Source organism: Zootoca vivipara, chromosome 5, assembly GCF_965207765.1.
Source record: "Zootoca vivipara chromosome 5, rZooViv2.hap1.1, whole genome shotgun sequence".
Taxonomy (NCBI): Eukaryota; Metazoa; Chordata; class Lepidosauria; order Squamata; family Lacertidae; genus Zootoca; species Zootoca vivipara.
In genome coordinates this window covers 87,611,197-87,627,303 of record NC_142588.1, presented here as the reverse complement: position 1 = coordinate 87,627,303, position 16,107 = coordinate 87,611,197, and the positions used below count along the sequence as shown (strand labels likewise).

Sequence of the window (16,107 nt, the reverse complement as noted above, 5' to 3'; positions counted from 1 at the left end):
TGCCCATTTTTGCGTTGTTGTGGTGCAATTGTCTTGAAACCGCGACTTTGCAATTTCCCCAAAACACACACGGAGGACTGTAGAAAACACACCCCAGCACACACGCACACCCCAGCAAACCAAACCTCACTTCAAGTCCATTTTCTCCCAAAGCACAGCGCTTCAAGCGGAGATCGCCCTGCTTACGAGAGAAGTTAAGAGAGTCACGCACCTCGCTCGCTTCCTACTTCTGCTGGTTCTCCTCGCGTTAACAATCCAGCCTCATCTGAACTCCGGGGGCTTTGGTCAGCTTTCAGGTGGCAACAAGTGGTCGTTTCTTCCAGCAGCGAAAATAACCCAACCGACTTTCTATGCCATGTTAGTTTTCTCATTTATTATAGCAGAAGAAAAGTGTCACTTACAGTCGGCTGCATTTTCCCTTGTCGAAGGATTACTCATTTCATATAGTTATCTGGGCCACATCCAATTTCAGGCCTCGCATTATTTTAAGTAGAAACTAATTGGCATTGAAATTACCTTCTGAAAACAAAGCAGGAAAAGATTTCCTCATTCCTAGAGTTTTATGCTACAATATTATTTATCACACCAGTTTATAACTGGTCCTTGAGCAGTACGGAATAAAAAAATAACATAAAATTCATCCTGCTTTCTGAAAATAAATCGAAGACTCAAGTGTTATTTCAGTGTCCATATTTCAAAAATTTATTTATCTCAAACTGTGCATAATGGAGTAAAAACTTAACTCAAATATGTACCTGTTTATAAGGATGGTATTAGTTCAAATGTGTGTGTGTGTGTGTGTGTGTGTGTGTGTGTGTGTGTGTGTGTCTATATATATATAATATACATACATATATGCACACCCACATACACATGGACTGCCGGCGGACTGATTTCAGATAATACACAGCCGAGTACAACTACGGGAAATGAGGAGGGACAAAAAATAAAAGAACTTAAAATAGCGTCACAATGAATTTACAGAAATATTACAAACCATAAGAAAATATCTCAAACACAAGAATTTCATATTGTTTTGCTGTCGTTTTAGCTGAACAGGAGAAAGTTTGAAAACAAAAAAGCTATTTAAATTAACAAATGTGTGTGAACCTGCAAGACAATTTTTGCTTTTTAAACAACGTGTAAAAAATGTAGTACACCCTAAAATTTTGCCCTTTTATATAAAAAAACAGTTCCAGTTCAATGGTATGCAAGTACTTATTCTATTTATTTTTTTGCCTTTTGTACAATTGCTAAAACAATTAAAACGTCCAGATTTTGTTTTAAAATAAAATTCAGCTTCCTTTTTTGTGCAGCTGCTATAAATCCATCTATCCAATTAACAGAGCGTCTTAAGTAGACTCTGATGTATTTTAAAAATAATTGGCAAATTCTCAAGGTTCCTCCCCTCTCTCTTTTTAATATAAACAATGGGCTTTTCGATTGCCATGTTTATTTTGATAAATACTGTACAAAAGTTGCTTGCAAATATTAAAACATTTCCCACCCCGTTTCCCAGTCTCCTTCCCTTCCCCCCTCCCACCTTCCTACGTCGCTTTCTGGAGTCTAGTTCTAAAGATTATGGGTCAAGACTTTTTATTTTTTACTTTTAAAAACCTTTTCTGCAAAGTACCATTTCCATAGGAACTTCGGGGGCGGGGTGGGGGTGGGGGTGGGAGGGATGGGGGATAACAGGTTTGGTGGAGTCGGATCCCTTTCCAAAGGAGAGGGAGGGAGAAAACAAAAATAAAAAGATCTATACAAGTTCCTTGATGGGTTTGGATTTTTTCTTTTTTTTTGTATCTGATTGGTTTCTCCCTACCCAGTTATTCTCTGTACAAAAATAGTGTTCCCCCCTCCCCCAGAAAAAGAGGACAGGAAGGGGAGAAAGGGGGGGAAAGTCAGAAGTTCAGAATTTCTAATAAAAGTTTGTTGCTCGGTCTAGATTTCTCGCCCTCGCCTTCCTTGCGTCTCGCCCACCCCCCGTGGGTCTTACATATGGGAGAGCGGGAGCGTGCCGTTTATGGCCGTGCCGGGCACAGGTGCGTTCTGGTAATGCTGCGACATGTGCAGTCTGCTCTGGGCGGCCGGCTCCGACACTTCAGGCCCGGGCAGGTACATGCTGATCATGTCCCGGAGGTCTCCAGTTTGGCACGGAGCCCTGGAATGGGAAGAAGACGTGACCACAGGGGGACTGGAGCTGGACTCCGTCTTGACCACGGATCCCATGGAGCCCAGGCTCATCCCCGGGGTCCCCTGCTGCGAATAGGACATGCTGCTGTAGGTGGGCGAGCCGTTCATGTAAGTCTGAGAGCCCGCCATGGAGTTGTACTGCAAGGCGCTCACGTCGTAGCGGTGCATGGGCTGCATCTGCGCGGCGGCGGCCGCGGCCGCGGCATTGTGCGCGTTCAGGCCCGGGTGTTGCGGGTAGCCCAGCTGCTCCTGCATCATCCCGTAGCCGCCGTTGGTCCAGCCGTTCATGTGCGCGTAGCTGTCCATCCGCTGGTTGACTCCGGCCGCGCCCAGCGTGGCCCCCACGCCGACCCCCGCGCCCATGGAGTTGGAGCCCGGCGCCAGCAACCCGCCCGGCAAAGTGTACTTATCCTTCTTCATCAGCGTCTTGGTTTTCCTCCGGGGTCGGTATTTATAATCCGGGTGTTCCTTCATGTGCAAGGCGCGCAGCCGCTTGGCTTCGTCGATGAAAGGTCTCTTCTCCGCCTCGGAGAGAAGTTTCCACTCGGCCCCGAGGCGCTTGCTGATCTCAGAGTTGTGCATCTTGGGGTTCTCCTGCGCCATCTTCCGCCGCTGGCCCCGGGACCACACCATGAAGGCGTTCATGGGTCTCTTGACCCGATCCGGGCTGTTCTTCTGGTTGTTGGCCCCAGAATTACTGTTGCCCCCCGCGCCTCCCCCCGCTGTCTGCTGGGGGGCGGGAGGCTTCAGTTCGGTTTCCATCATGTTGTACATTCAAACGGCTTTTTTCGGCCGAGGGGGCGCAGCAATGGGCGGCCGGGAGGTGTCGGAATGGTGGTGGGCAAACAAACCAACGCGGCTTCGAGGAACTCCGGCTATTAAAAAGCACACCGGCACATAGAGAGAGGGAGAGAGGAATCCGACAATCGCCCCCCAAAAAAATAAAATGAAGGGGGTGTAGGTGGGACAAAAGCGAAGAGGAAAGACAGCCGACAGGAGCTCGAGAGTGTCCCAACCTGGACTTGTCTTCTCTGGGAGGGGGGAGGGAGGGGAGAGCTCCCCCTCCGAAACAGATCCTCCCCCGATCGGATCAACACAGGGATCTTCCTCCCTCTGCAAGCAGCCCACGGACGACTATTCAAGCAGGAGAAGCATAACAAAGAACGCTTGGAGAGTCTTGATTGAGAAACTTCTTCCTGGTCCGTTTCCCCTCCTTTCTTTCTTGTGATTCTTTCCTTCTTTTCTCTCTCTCTCTCTTTCTGTATCTCTTTAAGACTAAAAGAGCCAGCAAAAGTCCCTTTCCCCCTTTTTTGTTGTTGTTGTTTGTGTGTGTGTGTGTGTTTTTCCCCTCCTAAACACTCACTCTCACACTCTCTCCCTCTGTCTTTCTCTCTCTCTCTCTCTGCCTTGACAACTCCTGATACTTTTTTGAACAAGTTAATAGACAACCATCCATGTGATGGGGGGCTTGTCAGGGAATAAATGCGTTTGCCCCGGCCAATCAGCGCCCGCCGGCTCCTCCACTGAGCACAAGCCTCGACTTGGAGTTTTGCATGAAAGGGGGCGGGGCTTCCCGCGCGCCAGCCGGGACAGCTCGGCTTGGGGAAGCGGGAAGAGAGAGAAACAGCGAGGGAGGGCGAGGAGGACGAGGAGGCGGGTCTTCGAGGCAGCCACTGAAAGGGCCCCTTGGAGCTCCTCTTACAAGCAACAGGTCACACACGCCTTGAGGAGGAAGTGTGTAAACAGCATTCTTGCGACATTAAAAACAAAACAACAAAAAGCCCCACTCCGCAACAACTTGATGTTGACTTGAGACTGAGTGAGGAAGGTTGCAACTCCCCCCTCTTTATTTTCATTTTTTGCGTGACAGATGGGGGGGGGGGAAGGAAAGGCAGCAACCTTGCTTCTGAAGGCTCCTTCTTAGGATTTTAGCAGGACAAGTGATCTGTTAGTTTGGCTTCCTTTCCCAATTGCTCAGCTCCCCCATAACAACAACCAGCGCAGGCTGCTTACCAGCACGAAACGCAGGGAGCCCCCAAATAGTCTCCACTGCTTTTATAAGGACCTCGTTTGCTGCCCAAGACTGCTGACAGCCCCTCCTGCGAAATATGGCCCCTCCGCTAGGCCTAGATGCCTTCTGCTCCAACCGATCTGACCCCTTACGCCTTCTCCGCTGAGGTTGCCATCATCCTGGTGGCTGTGCAACCAAGTTTACTATAAAATAAGGCCCATGGTGGCACCCAGGGCACTTAAGAGCAGATAACTGGGCAGAACCCAGCCTCGGCAAAAGCAGCAGACCCCTCCTGGTGCTGCTGATGGACAATGCTGTGATGACCTCCCTGCACGCTCACATGAGGTACTCACACCGCAGGCAAGGGGGCATATTTCTTAGTAAATTTGTGTATGGCTGAGTTCTTGGGCTATTGCTGCGACCAAGGGCTACTGCGGTTTGCCTGGCCTTCGGTGGGTCTTAATTTACACGAGGTTCCCTTGCGCGCATCCGTTTCATTGGCACCCGTGAGATTTACTCCCAGGCAACGCATTTCGGTTTGGAGGGCTGTTTTCCTTTTTCGACCGACGCCAAGTTCCCTCCAGGCTCAGTGGCCTCTTTCTGCCCCTTCCCCCAATTCCACGCCTGAAAGCAACGCCAAGCTGGGCTCCCTCTCCCGCCCCCCTCAACATCTGATCCTCTCTAATATTCCTCTGGTGGCTGCTTTGCAGCAGACATTTCTACGCGAAATAAAGGCGTGCTGCTTGCTTGCCTGCCTGTCTTTCTCTTCCTTTACTCCGCACTCCTCTACTCCCTCAAAAGTCTAAGGCGAGATTGGGTGAAAAGCCCAGAAACCATCCTAAAAACTGTCTCCCCCTCCTTGCGCCGCAATCGCTCCCCACCCTCCCCGCAACCTTCTTCTCCACGGTTACAAAGCGTGGCCCTCCTCCTTCCCCTCCCTTGCCAGCCTCGCGAAGCAGGTGCGCAGGGACAAGAGGAAGTGGGGAAGGGACGGTGCAGGAGGGAGACCCACGGGCGCGCGCGCAGGAGGTGCTGGAGGGCAGCTTTTCGACCGGGGCCCGCGGGGGAAGGGGGGAGAGAGGTGAGATGAGATCCCCCACCCCGCCACGGCGAGGTGGCGACCCAGCCGTTACAAATAGGTAGCTCTTCTCTTCCCCCTGCTCAACAAAGCGCCAGCTAAGTTTACTTCGAAGCTTTCATTAGGATCTTTGGGGCTAAAACGCACTTGAATACAAAGAAACGCACGCACGCACCCCTCCCCCGCGCACGATTTCAGCTTTATATTCAGCTTTATAAAGTGCTTGAACATTGTCGCGGGGGCTCGCTCTCCCCCCTCCCATCAGCACCGCTTTAACCCCTGAAATTGAATAAGAAAAATGTGGAGATTTCTATTGCTGGGCACGTTCCGTTTTGTTGGAAACTCCGGCAAATAGATTATTTTCTCCCCCACCTCCTCCTCGCTCGACATTGCTTTCACACTTTTTCTGCGTGCACGTGGAGGACCCTTTTCAGACCACGTTCAGAAAATACAGCAGGCTACATCTAACTTAGAAAGAAAAGGCCCGTCACGCATACAAGAAATAAAACGGGTTTTCCCGTTAGCCCCGATTTTTCTTTTTTTAAGTTTGTTGGAAAACTTCAAAGGGATGCCACAGAAGGAAGACGGAGAGTGGAGAGGGGGCTGGGTGGGGATGGCTCCCCTAATATGAACTATATTTTTATTTCTTCTTTGGGACTTGGAGAGAGACTGCACAAACTGAGAAAGTCTTGATAACATTTAAAAACTCTTAATCGGGTCAGTTAAAAAAAAGCTGAGAAGTGATTTTGAAACACAAAAGGAAAGGAGAAGCGTCTGGAAGGACGCCTGGACTTTCAGCGCTGGGGTTTTACGCATGGGGTTGGTGCGCCCCCTACTGGTCAATTCGCCTTTCCCCCTTTAAATCTCTCTCTCTCTCTCTCTCTCTCTCTCTCCCCCTCCCTCCCTCCCCCCTCTCTCTCACACACACTTATTTTCCCTATAAACCAAGCCTTAACAAGGCTTGAAATAATAAAGTAGGTACCGTAGCTGGGCAATGTGAATATCATCGCTACTCTACTTCGTTAGGCTCGTGAATATTAGTTTATTTATTTGTATATTTTCTTACTGAGACTTACAAATTAGGAAAAGAAGCCTGCGCCTGCAATCCTCAGACCGCTAGCTTTCGCATAGCCTCCTTGATTTTATTCATTGCAATAGTAGTAAATAATATCCAACCGTGGCCATTACATTTTCCCATATGTGGAAGAAAACAGACAGTTAACGCTGAGCTCCTCTCCCACCAACTCCCCGCCCCACACATATATGGAGCACGCCTAGTTGTCCAGGCACCATATTTAACTTTGTTGTTGTTTATAATTTAGCCTAAATAGTTGATAACGTCCTTAAAAAAAATCTTATGGATAATTAAGTTTGAAGAAAAGGGGTGGGTGTGGGAGGCTGTGATTTTGTCTCTGTTAATACAATGATAACTGATGGTTGGTGAGGTATTTTTTTTAAAAAAGGGGGGGGGCAGCACACACATCTTACTGTGCATCTTACTCTCCTAGTGGATTGGGGAAGAGGAGAGGCTGGGGGTGATCCCCCCCCCAATCCAAACACACGCAAACGCATAACTAGATGCTTTTTATTGGCACTGAACTCTATAATAACACAGTTAAGAGGTTAAAGTGGCTGGTTTCGCTCTTTGTTAATTGCATTTATCATCTAAATAAGGTATGGAGCTAGCTAACAATTGCGTTATCACGAGTATTTACCGCTTTATTTTAATTAGCCGTGTTTTTCTTATCAGTGCAATGAACTGTCTCTGGCATATATACATAATAATGCGCTATAGAAAAATAAGATAAAAGCGATAGCACATTGCATGCCCCCCCCGACCCACGCCCAATCTTCACTTTCCCTTTTTCAGACCTAGGTATACACGTATATGTGGCGGGAGATCCTGGCTTCCCTCTTAAACAATATTTGTGCACACATAGGTAAAGATAAACTGAGATAGCGATGGAGTCACCCACGGTTTTATCTTCTGCTTCAGACTAACAGCACCTCATTCATTTCCCCCCTCCGCCAAAGGTAGGATACAGGCATTCTCTAAAGAGAGGCCTGGAGAGCGACGTTTTAATCTGAATGGATTTAAAATTCGTTGCCTTTGGTATAATTTATGGAAATGAAATAAACAGCCCCCTCCCAATGTTTCACAGCGACAGAGTGTTAAGGGGGGGGGAGTTACTGTTATGAGCTTATTAAGAAGAGGTGTTGTATGTTTTAATGCCTCGGATTTGTATTTACTTACTTTCTGATCTAAACTACCACTTAAGTCAGCAAAGGCTGGCATATCCCGACGCGTGTGCGTGCGTGTGTGTTCGGCTGCGGGGGGGGGGTATATATTTTTATTAGTACGATTATTGGTTTGTCTTTGCTCAGTCTTAACTTACCAAGTTATCTTGTCTTCAGGAGATGGAAAGATTACGACCCCCTGTTTTATTTTATTTTATTTGGTCCTGAGCTGCAAATAGAGGTTTAACTTGCAGCAATTAGGCGGGAGCTAGCCAAGCATCTTACTATTATGATGCTCGTTAAAAACCCTTCTTTTCTACATCTGCATTTGAGTGTGTTCTCCTGTACTCTTAATCTTCTTATGGAAATGAAGGCGAGCGGCAGGGAACCAGCGGAGACTTAGAGAATGTCCTTGTTAGGATGGAATTTCTCAGCATTGTTAATTAGCAGAGTTTGACGACCACCAGTATTGGGGTGGGGTGGGGGTGGGGGCTCTGTTTAACCACTCACAGACCCTTTGGCTAGGAAGGACCGAGTTCTTTTCTTTATTTAATGTTGTAATTTGAAGGGGGAGGGGACTCTGAAAAGAGCCTCCTGTTTGACAGTTAGGGGCTAAGAGAATTTTTATCTCCCTGTGAAATAATTACTGCCTTGATAACTCAATTGTCTGCAGAATGTCAACCTGTGAACTCAAAAGTTTTTATTTTATTGCCCCCAAAGATTTCTTTTTAAATAACCAAAGTAATGAGTACACAAATACTCTCCCTGTACTCTTTAACTTGCTTGAACACATTTTTTAAACCCTATTTTAACACGGTTCTTTAAAACAAAGTAGTCGCCAGCTACTGTAAATTCTAGTTACCGGTATTTCAAAAAGTCACAAGAAAAAATGAGTGTGCTGATGAATTTCGGTGGAGGGAGAGATAATAAATAGTTCCAGGTCCAATAAATCTGTTGGAAGGAAGGGCCCTCCATAGTAGATAGGACATTCAAGAAAGAAATGTTTTGTTTTCACTTTTAAAACTATATATATTGACAGTTATATATTAAAACTCATTATTGACTGCCAAAAATTCAGAACACCACTCAAATAATGGAATGTCATGCTGTCTTTGAAAGCTAGACACCTTAAAAGCTAGATAAACAAGAAAATTCATCCCTAGAGACTGCTCAGAACTAACTGTAATAAGAGCAGTATAGTAATTTAATATATCATGTAATATAGGATAATATATGTATTTGGTTCATCACTTGGGAATTATTGTACAATATTATTCATATTGTATGAACTACCATGTAAGTTAATAGCTATATACAGTTATATTATATAGACATAATCCACATTCTTAGGACAGCTGTATCTTTTTTAAAATTGAATTTATACACCGCCCTATACCTGGAGGTCTCATATTATATTCCACCCCAGCCATATGCTAGTATGATCCTATCTATGTTATGCTAGACATAGGCTTATAATATGAGCAACACCAATACATTTGTTTGTTTGTATAGTAGCATTCTGAATATGCACCTAGCATGTGGACTTCCCTTATGTTAAGAAACATTTCCGTTCTAGAATAAAGGAGAATTCCACTGAAGACTGATTTAAAGTAAACTCGAAGTTTTCTCCTGTATATTGGTTATGGATTCCTAGATAGCACAAATAACGCAACACGCACACCAATAACTGTGAAAGTGGAACTTTTTGGGTAGTTGGAGAAAGAGAAAAGGGAGATGGTGAAAAATGATGTACGTTATTTTATTTCATTTTATTTCATTTCATTTTTAGAAACCCAATCCACGGTGCTCACAGTGAATTAATAAGAAATTGTGTGTGTGTAGATACACATTTCAAAATACAGTATGTAAACAAGTGGTTTCAGTGTTTAAAATTACTTTTATAATAGTTTAAAATCGCTTATTACTTTGAAATTGCTACCTGAAGGTGTTTAAACTGCTTTGGCTCTTTGTCCAGCAAGCCACCCGATTGTCACTCTCAGATGCAGTATTATGTTTCTTAGGGGGAGGGGGCGACAGTGATTCCTCACTAAACCCAGCTCTGCCCCATAAGTCGTCAGACTCTCAGATTGTATCCCTTCCTTTTACCTCCAACAACCGAAAGAAGGCAGGTCAAGGTTTTTGCAGATAATTATTAAGTCTTAACTACCATTAATGACATTATTATATAAGAAAGGAGTATTTCTTTTCTCTCGGTAGTGAGAGAGCCTTGACCGAACTGCTACCCGCGCTCTTCCAGGTTGTCCTACATTTACACACAAACACGCGGTTTCAGATGAAAGACCCCAAGACAAAATAAGATAACAAAAAGGTAACAAAAACAAAATCTCCTTAATGAATTCGTGGAACTCAGTGGGTACGATGCGACCACCTCTCCCTCTAAAAGAAAGGGGTTTTGTTTGGTTTTGTTGATGGTTTTTAAAGAGGTTGTTGGGTATATCCGGGTAGTACTGAAAACAGCGGAGATAGCAAACCACCTGTTAGAGTGATTGGATGAAATGTCACCGGGCTGCACAGTTTAGTAAACCAAACTGTCCCCTTAATTCCAGAGGGGCTACTCCAGAGTGTTTCCTGTAGGCTGGCCTGCCAGCGCTCCAATTGGAGAACAGCCTTTACCAAAGGTGTCATGGGTTTTGAAGACGCTGGAACTCAGGACGAAAGGGTGAAACGTGCTTGGCAAACCCTCACAGTGATCAACTCCCGCCGGAAACCTATGTCCCCACTGTGGAAAGTGTGGATCCAGGATTGTCCTCCACAGTCACTTACGGACTCATTGTTAAAACCGTGTTTATGGAAGATAATCTTACTCGGCTACGAGTGATCGCCAAGGAAGAAGTAGGCCAGGAAACCAAGGCTTCCATTCCCAATGAATGAATTTGTAATAGCCACCAACCCCCATATCCGTATCCTTCCTCAAGTAACCCAAATTAAATTCCATCCTCAGTTGCCTATTCGCAAATACTGATCGGAATTTCCACTTCTCTTGCTATCCTGATACTGATCAAGATTTTTACCCCCAATTCTTCACACATTCTCCTTAAAATAAATTGCACTGCCTTGCAGTTGAGCTTAGGCTACTTTCAAATCAAGTAGCTTTAGGATCGCAGCCATGGAAAGTAAGTAAATCCCATTCAGTTCGGTGGGATTTTAGAGGGGACGTGTTTAGGATTGGGCTCCTCATGATACCTTGAGGAGCCCAATCCTAAACACGTTCCCTCTAAAGAATATTACTAATCTGCATCAGTCGATCTCGCAGTAAATGCTGCAAAGAGGATTACAATCCTCCCTCCACTCCTAAAAATGCATTGATAGTCAGAGAACAAAGCTAACTCCTTTGCCCCTCTTTGACCACCCTGAATATGGGCAGGATTGTTAATGCCTATTCAGGGGCACCTAAATCCTCCTGATCTTGTCTGCGCCTTTGCACCAAGATCCTACATAGCCTTCCTGGAAATAAATTCCATAGGATCCAGCGGGGACTAACTTCCAAGTGGTGTGTTTAGACGCAGCTGGCTTCTTAAAAACCCCTCGTAATTACACTTCTGCTTCAACACTCCACTCCAATTCTACTCTATTCCCCATTCTCTCCTTCTTTCGAATAAATGCGATCACACCCTTGCTTTAAAATAAGCACCCCAGAATTTTTAAAATAAATGCGACATTCCAGGACCGCTAAATAAAGACATGCACTCTTTTGGTGCGCTGCGCTGCACCTTCAATCTGAAATCAAAGTTTCACAGAGCAGAGCAAAGCGGTTTTTTTTCCCCAAGGAAAGCGTGGATAGCGTGCCATTCCACTTCATAATATGTGTTTTCGTATTTACGACGCCATTCCACTTCATAATACGTGTTTTCGTGCTTAAGATGCCACAAGAATCTCGGCTGATTTTGCGGCAACAACCTAACAGGTCCTCCTTTGGGAAAGGGCGCGCAGAGCGCAGCCTCTGTGATCTCCAGTCAGGATCATTTTTGCCTGGTGATTTTTAACAAGCAAACTTTCTTTCCTTGCTAAATTCCTGTTTAACAGGGTTGCAGTCCTATGCACACTCACGTGGCAATAAGGTCCTCTGATTCATTATTTGGAGGAAATCCCCATTCCTTTCAACAACATGTCAAAAGTAAGATTGTACTAGCCGAGTCTGCATCCTCACACCCTCGCCAACCAAACGCTTTATGGCGGCAACCCCGAGGAGTGTCAGATGGAAGTAAATTCTGTGGAATGCAGTTCTAACTAATGTGCTTCGTACCAGAATATACTCGGAAGTAAATCCTATTGATGTCAATAAGCCGTATCCAAGCAAATGCAGTTGAGGTCAAAGTACTTCTTCCGCGGAAATGCTTGAATCCGTTTCTAGAAAACTGTAGGTACATTACATTACTAGCTTATGCTCCCCAGTAAATGTGTTCAAGGTCAGACGGCCTGTCACTACTGCTGCAGATTTACTACTCCGGGATTAGTACTCTGATACAATCACATGAATGTTTCAATAATTATAATGGGACTTCTATAGTCAAGCAGTACTGCCGAGTCCGGGTTTTAACTCAGTTTAAATCCATCTGGGTCGGGGAACAAGCTGCTGGTGTCACTGGAGTCAAGAGCTGCATTCCTGCAAAAATGCTGCGCCGATCCCATAGACTTCAATAGGATTTAAGCTGCCCAACTGTGCGCAGAGCTGCAACTAATGAAACAGAGATGGACGCGTATTTCAGGGACAATGTCAACTCTACAAAACTGCCTCCAGCTTTCTTGGGGGGCAAGCTGCCTCAATCCCAAGCACATCCGTTGCGCAAAATAACCCCCATTTAACTTTATGGGGCTTCAATAAACAACTTTGGGCTGCTGTGTAACTCTAACTGAAAATTGTGGGGCTCCTGCTTTCCAGAAAAGCGTTCAGGGTGGTGGGGTATCATAATCTTAACTGGGCTGTGTCAGTTTTCCAGGGCCAGGGGTCCGCAGGGCGGGAAGGGAGAAACTCTCCTAGCAGTTCCGGAGCAGGACTTTTAAATAATTTTGTGTTTGTGTCTATGGAATGAACTTCCTTCCCATTTTAAGAAATGGCCTAGAGATCAGGGCACGTCGTCCGAATCCAAAGAGGCACTTTTCTTTCCGTATTCCAAACAGACGGGGCTGACAGCGGAGTTCTTGAACGATTCTTATTTTTTGCAACCTCGGAATGCGAATGGCGGATACTGGAAAGAAGGGGTCCGGTGAGACACCCAGCACACCTGATCTACAAGGGCTCAAGCCGGGCAGCGAATATTACCAAGTAAAAATATTAACATAAAGGAGAAAACGTGATATTCTCTGAGTAGGTTTTGTTATGAAATACCTCCTAATTAATTTGCTTCACGATTCACTCTCTATATCAACCCTAATGAAGGGCTGATCTACACTCAATTCACTAAATACTGTAATGTGGAGCTCACTGATTGATCTGGCAGACAAGAAGAGGCTTCTCCGGCCGTTATGATTCGCAGTGTCAATAATCCCCTCTGGATCAAGCCAAAAGACAACCGACCTCATGTAAATACGCCTAGGCTGCAGAAAGACTGGGGTGCTTCTTTGAATATTTAGTGAGAGGTAACTTCATACGTTTTTCAGCCTAGAAAACAAGGTGACGAGGCCAAGAGAAAATACTGGAAATCCATCCTTCCTGGAATCCCAGAAAGTCTAATCTAGGAACCTTTAATTTAGTGTAATTTTGTATTTTTGCTTTCATATCCCACCTTCATTCCAAAGAGCTCAGGGTGACGTATATGGTTCTGCCCCTCTCCACACAGTATTATCTTCGCAACAATCCTGTGAGGTCCCTTTGGCTAAGCCGCTAAGGGATGGTGGCTGGCCCAAGGTCACCCAGTCAGCTTCATAGCTGAATGGGAATTTGAACCCTAGTCTCGTCCAACACCCAAACCACCACACCACACTGGCACTGCACATCTGCAAATGTGTTAAGGAAAACTCAGCTGGACGAGGCCTTGGGAAGACTGAGCTCCCACATACGTTATTTTGAGTAATTGCTGTGGGGTGACTAGAGATGGCATAACAGCCGCTACAGGTGTGCTTGCTCCGCCGTTTAAAAATGGCAGGCTCGAACCCGAGGGATTGGTTTTTAACAGAAACGCTTGTCTAGATGTGAACTTGCCCTCAACATCGTCATCTGAGGTCTTGCTCAAACAGGTGACACACCTTCGGGGGTTAGGCCAGTGGCGAACAGGAAAAGGTTTGTTGTTCTGTAATTGTTGCCGTTTCATTATTGGATAGATCAGGTGGTTGCATGGATTGTAGCTTGTTTTGATTCGGATGTTAATTGTCTGAGAGGAGCCATGAAAGTTTAGCAGTGGGGAGGTGAAGTATATTTTAATTCTTATATAACTATCAGCATATAATCTTAATGAAAGAAGAATTCACACTCTGGATGGATGGAGACAGATGGATAGAAAAACAGGCAACGAACGCCTATATGCATTTTTACTACAGGTCATCAGTAAGCCTGCCTATCTGAATGCGAATTTCCTTGGAGTCATACCTAACACAAGCTACATTTGTTGCTTGGGTCAGGGTGGTAGGCTTAACCATTTTCAGTCGAAGTGTTCCTGCTTAACTGGTGTGCAATGGGACTCTTTGCAGCAGGGCCTTCCAGAGGGTGTGGATAGACTCTCCATCCTAAAGCTTTTAAAACATGGAGGTTCAATGTTAAGAAAGGTTCCGGACAGAAGCATCACGGAATCAGGTGGTTTATATATGGGGTGTATATATGGCACTCTGTATGAATAAGACTGATTTCCTCTTACATATGATGCTGTATGTACAGTACACTCGAATACAGAATGCGCACAGACCCTCAAATCCGTTGCTAGGAAGGGATCTCTTTGGGACGCAGCTCCTCCTTTCAGGTTCCTGCATCTGCAAGGGCGTTTGGGGTATGGACTTCTGTTTCGCTTAAGGATTCTTAAGCCGTGTTGCTTGCCCTCTAAGATTCCTTTCCAAGGAGGAAAGCTTCCATATCTCGGTCGCGAATTGTCTCTGGCCGCTTCCTAGAGGACCTCTACAAGGGAAACCTTTTCGTTTCTCAAAGCAGAGCGTTTTCACAAGGGAGATAAAAGACTGCGGGTTGCGATGAAGAAGCTGCTCTGCTTCAGCTCATCGTGGCTTTGTTTGTTTGTTTTGACCGCGGCACCTCTGAAGAGCTCTGTGGAATCTTATCCTTGCCCGATTACTTTTCACACAGGAAACGGGCAAGGACCCTAGAAGTTGGGCCTAGGGCTTACCTAGGACGACCCTCTGGAGGTTTATTAAATCACACCCAATTCAATGGGGTTGACGGTGTGCATATGACCGCAGTCGAGGACGCAAGCCACGTTCCAGGGCGATACTGCCATTGAACTGAATGAGTCTGGTTTGCCACCGATTGTTTAAGGCACTTCTTTCTCACTTGCCCCCTCCAAAGTCTGTTCGGCTCATATCAAAAGAAATACCACCTCCACACAAAGCCCCCCCCCCTGCATCTAACTCCCCACCATCTAACTCCCCACCCACCCCACACAGTACTTCTCACATTCGAAACTTTGGGAAGCTGAGGGACGACAACTTTCCTGGATCATGAGATCATACAGAGGTGGTTTAATTAAAAACCAGCAGCAAGAGAAATTGATTTGGGAGGCGGCTTGAGACAGAACATGACGATGAAGAATGAAATTTCAGGGATTCATTCCTACACATACTTCTCTGGGAGCAAGTCCCATGGAACTCAGTGGGTCTTACTTTTGAGTAGATATGGATAGGTTCATACAGCCAGCCTTATGGTTGGGATGTAGCTTCTACTGAAATAAAGAGGACCTGTTTTCAAGTAGCAGTGTTTATATTACCAATATTTGAGGGTGGGGGATCAGACCCATTAGGATTCAGAAGCATTTATTCAGAAGCAAGTGCCAATGATGTTAATGGCCTTTACTCAGTAAAAGTTGTGACCCTGGGTTTGTACAACAACCTCCCTTTAGATGTTTAAGGTTGTGATTGCAGGCTATTTGCTTGTTTTTGACTTTTTACTGACTGTAGTTTTAATTTTTACCCATCTGTTGCTGTCAGCAACTTTGAGCAGGTGTTCAAAAGGCTGCACAATTTAAAACAAATGAGTAGGAGTTCTTAGGATTGTGACCTGTCTATTGACTAGAAGCTACAATCACAAACACCAGACGTCTAACTGTTCTAGATAATTTTACATGAGGGAAAGAAGTGGATCTGAACAATTTTATTTTGCTTTATTAGTATTATTAATTTTTACCAATGTGTTTCCAGATAATGTTGACAAGAAAATTCTCGGGGGCGGGGAATGCTGAAACATTCTCCTCAGAAAGATATACAAAAATATTCTTTTGACTGACAACTTGTTATGTATTGTTGTTTTATTACTCTAATATTTAAAATCTTATTTCAAAAGAAACCTGTTGGCAGGGATCCCCCACCCCCAGGAGGGTCTCCAAATATCAGCAAAGAAGTTTAATCACAACTGCAGCTTTTTAAACTATCTCAGGTTATGCTGATTCTGTTGTTTTAGAAGTCCAGCATATGG

At 45.2% G+C, this 16,107-nt stretch overlaps 1 protein-coding gene and 1 long non-coding RNA gene across 2 annotated transcripts in view; both read right to left on the bottom strand.

Annotated features, from left to right (window-relative positions):
• The window catches only part of LOC148685767 (uncharacterized), a 112,535-nt gene that overhangs the window by 93,535 nt on the left and 2,893 nt on the right, over positions 1 to 16,107 (bottom strand). The window lies entirely within an intron of this gene.
• Positions 48 to 10,678, bottom strand: SOX2 (SRY-box transcription factor 2). The gene has a single exon (XM_035132629.3). It carries the CDS (start codon positions 2,965 to 2,967, stop codon positions 1,993 to 1,995), a length of 975 nt encoding a protein of 324 aa, XP_034988520.1. The 5' UTR covers positions 2,968 to 10,678; the 3' UTR covers positions 48 to 1,992.